This window comes from Ursus arctos, unplaced genomic scaffold, assembly GCF_023065955.2.
Source record: "Ursus arctos isolate Adak ecotype North America unplaced genomic scaffold, UrsArc2.0 scaffold_24, whole genome shotgun sequence".
Lineage (NCBI taxonomy): Eukaryota > Metazoa > Chordata > Mammalia > Carnivora > Ursidae > Ursus > Ursus arctos.
In genome coordinates, this window is record NW_026622919.1 from 1704936 (window position 1) to 1711897 (window position 6962).

A 6962-nucleotide genomic window follows, 5' to 3' on the forward strand; every position below is an offset into this window, starting at 1 on the left:
TAGCATGGGGTTGAGTTGTGGCAGGGCGGTTGTCCTGGAGAAGGGGGACCGTAGGCAGATGCAGGCCCCAGGCTGCCGCCCCCGTCCTGCAGCAAACCGCGGGTTCGTGCTGCCATCTGGTGGTGACGGCCAGTATTCCGTGGCGCCTGGCTCTTCTGCACCCAGTTAGGTGTAAATTGCATTTTGACATATTTTTGTTATGAATACACATGAAAAATGACAGTTTTCTGTGTTACTTAGCTGCTAATGATTGAACAGGAAAAAAATAACTGCTTAGGCTCTGCCATTCGACTAGGAAATGTGATTACAATCTAGGGAAAACCGCCCAGTCCCCGTGCTGACGGGCGGTGTAGCCATGTGGAAACACTGCTCAATTAGCTGTGCCGTGCTTGCAGGCCAGAATCCAATTGTGGAGGTGGCCGAGGACGGCCGAGATAAGCCGAAGCTGCCAAATGAGAAAGATGAGATGGAGCAGGCCCAGATTAAGGGCCCCGTGAACGTGCCCCAGAGGGAAGGCGCCAAGGAGAAGCAGGAGGAGGCGCAGTTGGACCGCCCCGGCCAAGGTGGGGGGTGCGCAGTGGGGGAGGGTGGGGGGGGCCTGCCTAAGTTCTGGTCCTTTCTGCCTCCTTCCTGCTGTGACTCAGATGCACGCTCTCCCCCGGCCCCCACCAGCTGGCGTGCAGCTGCCCCTTTTGTACTTCTCTAGAGGTGGTATCCGTGCTCTGATCTGTGAGAGGTGGCACTTGCCAGCCTGTGTCGCAGTGTCAGGCCCTGGGACTCAGTTCACTGTCACTCCTGGGAAGGGGGCCGGGCCACCCTCTCCTGCCTGCCCCCTGACATGTGTCTCCTTCCAGGTGTCGCGGTACCTATGGGCGAGGCCCACCGCCACGAGCCCCCTGTCCCTCATGACAAGGTGGTGGTGGATGAAGGTCAAGACCAAGAAGAACCGGATGGGAATGAACATCCGTCCAAGCACGTGGATGAAAAGGTTCCGGGGGGCAAGGCTCAGATGGCACCACCTCTGTCAGATTCAGAAAGAGAGAGGCCCAGACAGGACCAGGTCTTGGAGGTAGCAGGTGGTCTCCCTGAAGATCCCCAGAAGGTTCCAGAAGACAATGGTCAGCCAGTCATCGAGCCCGTGAAGGAGGACCAGGGGCCAGGCGACAGGGGTCCACAGCCAGGGCCCCAGGCGGTGCCACCCCAGGGGCAGGACGCCCCGGCAGCTGGTGCAGGGGAGAGAGCAGGCGGAGTCCCGCTGCCGGGCCGGGCCGCAGGGGCCGCGGGCAAGCTGGCGGAGAAGAGTGAGCCCGGTGGGTGTCAGCTGTGCTTGTCTTGGCAAACTCCTCTCCCTGAGACGATCCTCCGGTGGGGTACCGGGAGAGGCCAGCAGGGGCAGTGGGAATTGAATACCCCTCCTTCTGCCCCCACTCCCACTTGGCTCCCAAGATCAGCACGTGAGTGCGTGAGAGCAGCAGCCCCTTCCGCAGCTGCTGGGGAAGCCGGGCGTCTGCTGACGTGACAGCTCCCGTGGTATCTGTCACACACTTGTTTGCCGGACCACTAAGCGTCAGGTGCCGCGCTGTTCCTGTGCGTCTGGGCCCTCACGGGCGACGCGCGGGGAGCGCTTGACAGGTACCACGTGGTTAAGTGCTGTCTCGGCGCTGGTTAGGACGGTTCTCGCATGTTAATTGGTGAAGGTAGTTAACGCTGGCTCGCTGCCACGAGCTCATGAGATTGTTAAATATGTTTTTATTACTTCCCTGGTAATCATCAGGTTGGATGTAAACTGCCGACAGAGGGAGGGGCGATGAGGAGGGTGGTTTTAGGAAGCCTCTTCCCCCCCCTCCCGCCCCTCCCCTCCCGCCTTCAGCCCCCACCTCCCCCACCCGCCGCTTCCTTCGGAGTTCTTTGCGGACCTCTTGACTCTCCATGTGTGCAGGTGGGAAGGCTCCCCTCCTGGTGAAGCCGGCCCCTGGGGCCGGGCCGCAGGCAGAGCCGCGAGAGCAGAGGAACGCGGAGGGCCAGGGCGGAGGCCCCGCTGGCAGCAAGCTGGAGGGTAAGGCCTTTGCTTCCTTGCTGCACCCTCCCCGGGGCCCAGAGCCATCTGCCCCTTCCTTCCAGACCCACAGCGATGACAGGGAAGGAGCCGCAGATGCCTGTCCTCCCCTGGGGGACGTTCGAGTCCCCCCCCCAGCCTCCGTACTTCCTAGCTTCCGACTGAAGAAAGACCTGAAGTAGTCTCCCTTGCCCACCAGCTGCTTGCTCTGGGTTTCCCCGCCCCCCGGCACAGTTTTGTCTCTCTTAAAAAAACATCTCTTGTCCTGTCACGTGGTTTTCCGTTCGCCTTCGTGGCGCTCTCGGAGCAGCCATGTCAGTGTTCCTCACTGAGTGGTGTTCGGCACCGCCAGGGCAGGGGCGCTCCTGCCTCCAGACACTGCTTATTTTCAGGAGGTGCCTTCGTGGCCCAGGTGGGAGGGCAGGTGGCTGTTGCTGCCCACCTCACCTCAGCCTCCGAGTGTCCCCCCATAGCTCGGGGACGCTTGTGCCTATCTGCGGTGAAGACCCAGCTCCTGTCCCGAAACAAAAGCTTGTCACACCCTTTGTCTCCAGCAGTTAATCCTCCTTCAGACCTTCATGCCTGTTTTGGGGTGACCCCCCCCAACCATGTGGCCCAGCCGTGTTGGGCGGTGGCTCTGTAGTGTGGGTGGTGGCAGCCTTCCCGGCGGAGATCTCCTGTTCTCATTTCATTGGTGACCAGGTGACCTCTGCACACCTGCCCCCCAGTTAGAACCCCACCCACCTCCCGGCATTGCCGAGTTTGTCCGCAGAGCAGCCCCGTGAGCTGTGCAAGGGTGCTTCTCGCTGAGCCCCCCGGGGTCTGGGCATGTGGATCTCAGGGGAGCAGCTCTGGGGGCCGTTGCGAGACACACATGGCCCGTGGCACCCCCCAGCTGCCCCCCAGCAGGTCCTGCGGGGACAGCCCGCCCGGAGCACTGGGCTTGGGGCTGCGTGGAGAACCCGTGGGCAGCAGAGGCCTGAGCCAGGAGGCCCTGGAGGTGTTCTGGAGTTCGGTGGCTGCTCCGGGGGCTTCATGTGCGGTGTTTCCTGTCTGGTTTGTCTCCCTGTGTTCACTGATTCCAGTGCTTATACTCTGTTACTTAAACCTGTTTGATTCTTTCAATTTTTTTTCTTTCTGAAAAGACAATTTTCACGGTTTCCTACTCTGCCTTTCTTCCGTACGCCTCTCAATGGGATGAGCAGCCGAAATCAAAAAGATAGTAGCAGGTACGGATCCAGAGAAGCGCGCTCCCGTAGAAGGCCTGCTCGGGGTCTGAGATGCGAGGGCAGAGAAGGCGCAGGCTTGCCGTCCGCACGGCCCCGCCTGGGGCCACCCACGTAGCCTGCCCCCCGGGCTTGGCTCCAGCCCCTCAGCGGGGCTCCCCCGATGCCCTGACTCCTTTCCACAACACCCTGGTCCTGGAGGACGGTGGGTGCTCTCTGTATGCGCTGCCTGCTTCAGGCCTCCCCTCGAGGACCAGAGCCTGCGTGGAACTTCTGCCACGAGCGTGGCCCGATATTCATGAGTTCTGCACGTGTATTAACATCCATCTGTGGCCTGGCGGGCTGGGCTCTGCCCGTGGGCACGGCTTGTCACCACTCTGGTCCACATCTGCCGCATGTCGCTTCTGGCCGGACATGACGTGGCACCACTTCCCCTCCTCCTCCAGCCTCGGTCCCGGGCTGGTCCCCCAAGGCGCCGGGCAGGCTGGGGCCCGCTCCTCCAGCACTTGCCCTGGGGACGGGCAGTTTTGGCAGCACGTGGGGCTGTCCTTGTCCTGTTGACTGTTACGTGGCCATGAGCCATGTGTACCCAGGGTGACAGCGAGGCTCATGGCCGAGGTGGCTGGTCTAGAGCCCTGGGGGGACGGCATGGCGCGCTTCCCTCATACGGAGCCCCAATCCAGCCCACAGGATGTGGCCTTTCTCAGGCAGGTGTCTTTGTGACCTTAGGGTGTCTAGATGAGGGCTGGGTGGGGAGTGGGGACTGCTGCACGGGGGCCCGTCCTCTGCGTGCCTCATCCGTCCTTCCGTCTGGCTCAGTATATTCCTCACGGGCCTCTGGGGTGGGGGGAAGCCGACCCTGTGGTACCGTGGCAGGCCACAAGTCACCGTTGGGGAGGACGGGCCAGCACGTCTGTGTGTGCCCAGCATCTGAGGCCTCGCCAGGATGTGTGCTGTTACCACTCCCAGAACATCCTTCCTTCTGAACTTGCCCACCCCCAGCCCTGACTGCTCACGTCCTCTTTCACAGTCTCCTGTTTAAAGACATACGTGTTGTAGCCGGTACATAAGCCAGGGCTGCTCGCGGGAGGTAGCTGACCTGGTGCCGAAGCGTTCGTAGTGAAAGGCGAGCTCCCCTGTGCTCCCCCAGGCGGCTGCTGCTGGCTCCGGGCGCTCAGACTCGGGGCCTCTTTCGGGCCCACGTTCTGGGTTGGGGGTGTGGAGAGAGCGGGGCGGGTCCTCTGACACACACCTGCTGTGCTGCCCCTGCCCCCTGTGCCAGCCTGCAGTCCGTCTCCCGGGTGGCGGTCAGGAGCAGTGTCAGGACCCCTTTGTGTGTCAGCAGCGGCCTCTGCTTCACCAAGGCCCCAGTTCTGGTCTCTGCTGGAAAGAAAGACAGTTCTGTTTGTCTTAAATTCTCACCTTGGAGGAAACTTCCTCAGAGCGCTGGCTTCTGTTTCTCGAGCAGTTTGTAGCGTAGCCCACCCGGCCCAGGACACCGCCATCATGGCCACGGCGGCTCAGACCTGTGTGGCTTCTCAGCGTTTATTCCCGGGCAGCAGTCTGAGCAGCTGGGCCCCTGCTGGGCACATCTAAACCACAGGCCCACGTGAGCCCGTGCGAGCGAAGGGTGTCCCGGGGAGGGTCCCGCAGGCGACCTGGGCCGTCGCCACGCGTCACACCACCCTTGGCCCGGCACGGCGCCTGTGCAGACGGGGCGGGCTCTGACTGTGTTCTCCCCACGCCAGAAGCCGGCCGGGCGGAGATGCTGGACCACGCCGTCCTGCTGCAGGTGATCAAGGAGCAGCAGGTGCAGCAGAAGCGGCTGCTGGACCAGCAGGAGAAGCTGCTCGCGGTGATTGAGGAGCAGCACAAGGAGATCCACCAGCAGAGGCAGGACAGCGAGGAGGGTAAGTCGGGGCAGGGGATCGTGACAAGGCGTGACCGCCCGCGGTGTCTCCTGGTGACCACGTGTGGCTGGATCCGTGGCTCCGGGGCCTAGAGTCCCTCTAGGCAAAGTTCTGATTCGTGTTTAATTGCTGGCGAGTTCACCTTTCTAGTCCCTGTGCTGGTGGCTTGTGCTCATTTCCGCGGTTACACTGGTGACTTTCTTCTCTTGCAGCTGAAGTGCAGCCCGAGCCTGGGGAGGCCGTGCCCCGAGGTAAGGAGCAGGAGGCTCACGACGGGGGCGCAGCGGGACATCGCCCCCAGCAGCCTTTGGGACCTGCACTCGGAGCTCCCGGGCATCCCCCCGCTCCACTCCGGGGACATGGCCAGCGGTCTGCGGAGGAGCCCGAGGGGGCTGCAGGCAGAGCTCCAGCCGGTCCTCCTGGTGCCGCCGACACGGAGCCCCGGGCAGCCCAGGCTGAGCCGAGGAAAGGCCAGCAGGGCGCTGCGCCCGAGGCCGCCGGTGCTGGCGTGCCAGACCCTGCCCAGGCGCCCAGGAGCCCCGAGAAGCTCGTCGCTGGCGAATTCCCCGAGCAGGGTCAGGACACTTTTGTCAGAGGCTCCCATGAAAGGAAGAAATCCAGAAAAGAGGTGGCCACCGGTGCCAACGTTCAGGAGGCAGATGTGCCAGGGACGAGAGAGATTGGGGACCCTCCCGTGAGGTCCCAGCCAGTGAGCCGAGACCGGGGCCCTGTAGGCCTGTCCAGCAGGTCGGGAGGGGCAGCTCCTGGGGCCCAGGCTGAGATTCATCAGCTGCAACACCGGGCCGTTTCTCCTGGGCAGCAGGGCGGGCAGCAGGGTGGTCACCTGGAGGCCAGAAAGGAGGCCGTCGGTGGGGACCGTGTGCCTGCTCCGGGGGAGGACACTGCCGTCCAAGAACCAGAACGGAGGCGGGACCCTGATCCGGGGCCCAAACCAGCTCTCCCTGGGGCTCAGAAGCCAGACCATGCCAAACCCAACCGAGACCTCAAAGTCCAGGCTGGTTCTGACCTCAGGAGGAGACGGCGGGATGCGGCTCCTGCGGCAGGGGGGGACCTGGCCCCAAGGGACAGGGTCATCATCAGCTTTAACCCTCTCCCAGATGTGCAGGTCAACGACCTCCGCAGCGCACTAGAGACCCAGCTCCACCAGGCCGCGGGGGGCGCTTTACGGGTGGTCCACGGCCGCCAGGTGAAGCAGCTGGCTGGGGCCCCAGAGGAACCCTGAGCAGCCACTAGCGACCGCCGTCCTCCTGGTCAGCGGGTCTCACGCAGCCACGCTGGGGCCACGTGGGCACGGAGTTAGAGGTCACACTGTGGCTGGGGGCCTGAAAGGCCTCTCAGCATGGCCTCACTGTCCAGACGGCCTGTGCCTTCTCCATCCCGCATCTTAAACTTGTCCGAGTGACTGAGCTCACCAGGACTCAGACGATGCAGCGTCCGGTTGGACCTTGGGAGCGGCTGGCCGGGGAGCGCGGCCCCGACGCGGACGCGGGCCACCGTGAGGGCCCACCATGCACCAGACTCCCGCTCTCTCTAAACGGTCGTTGTGAATGTGATGCCCCGAGCGTCGCGGAGAACCGTAATGAACTGCCTCCACGCAGCGGCTTGGTGGACGCACTTTCGTGTCTGCGGGGCATGGGGCCGGGGCTGCGGGCGTCCCGGGGGTCAGAAGGCTGCCCGAGTGTGCACCCGCCTCTTCCCTTGTCACGCTCCCTCTGCTTTCCCAAACTATAAAGTTGTTTTACGAGTCAG

At 63.2% G+C, this 6962-nt stretch overlaps 1 protein-coding gene across 3 annotated transcripts in view; it reads left to right on the forward strand.

Moving 5' to 3' along the window:
- SLC38A10 (solute carrier family 38 member 10) overlaps positions 1 to 6962 on the forward strand; it is a 41977-nt gene extending 35015 nt beyond the window's left edge. For all 3 annotated transcript variants that reach the window (XM_026483909.4, XM_026483911.4, XM_044378693.3), the window contains 5 exons: positions 396 to 563; positions 855 to 1310; positions 1940 to 2056; positions 5031 to 5192; positions 5405 to 6962. In XM_026483909.4, coding sequence (XP_026339694.1) covers positions 396 to 563; positions 855 to 1310; positions 1940 to 2056; positions 5031 to 5192; positions 5405 to 6435 — 1934 coding nt within the window. In that variant the 3' untranslated portion in view covers positions 6436 to 6962. The remainder of the gene's footprint in view (positions 1 to 395; positions 564 to 854; positions 1311 to 1939; positions 2057 to 5030; positions 5193 to 5404) is intronic.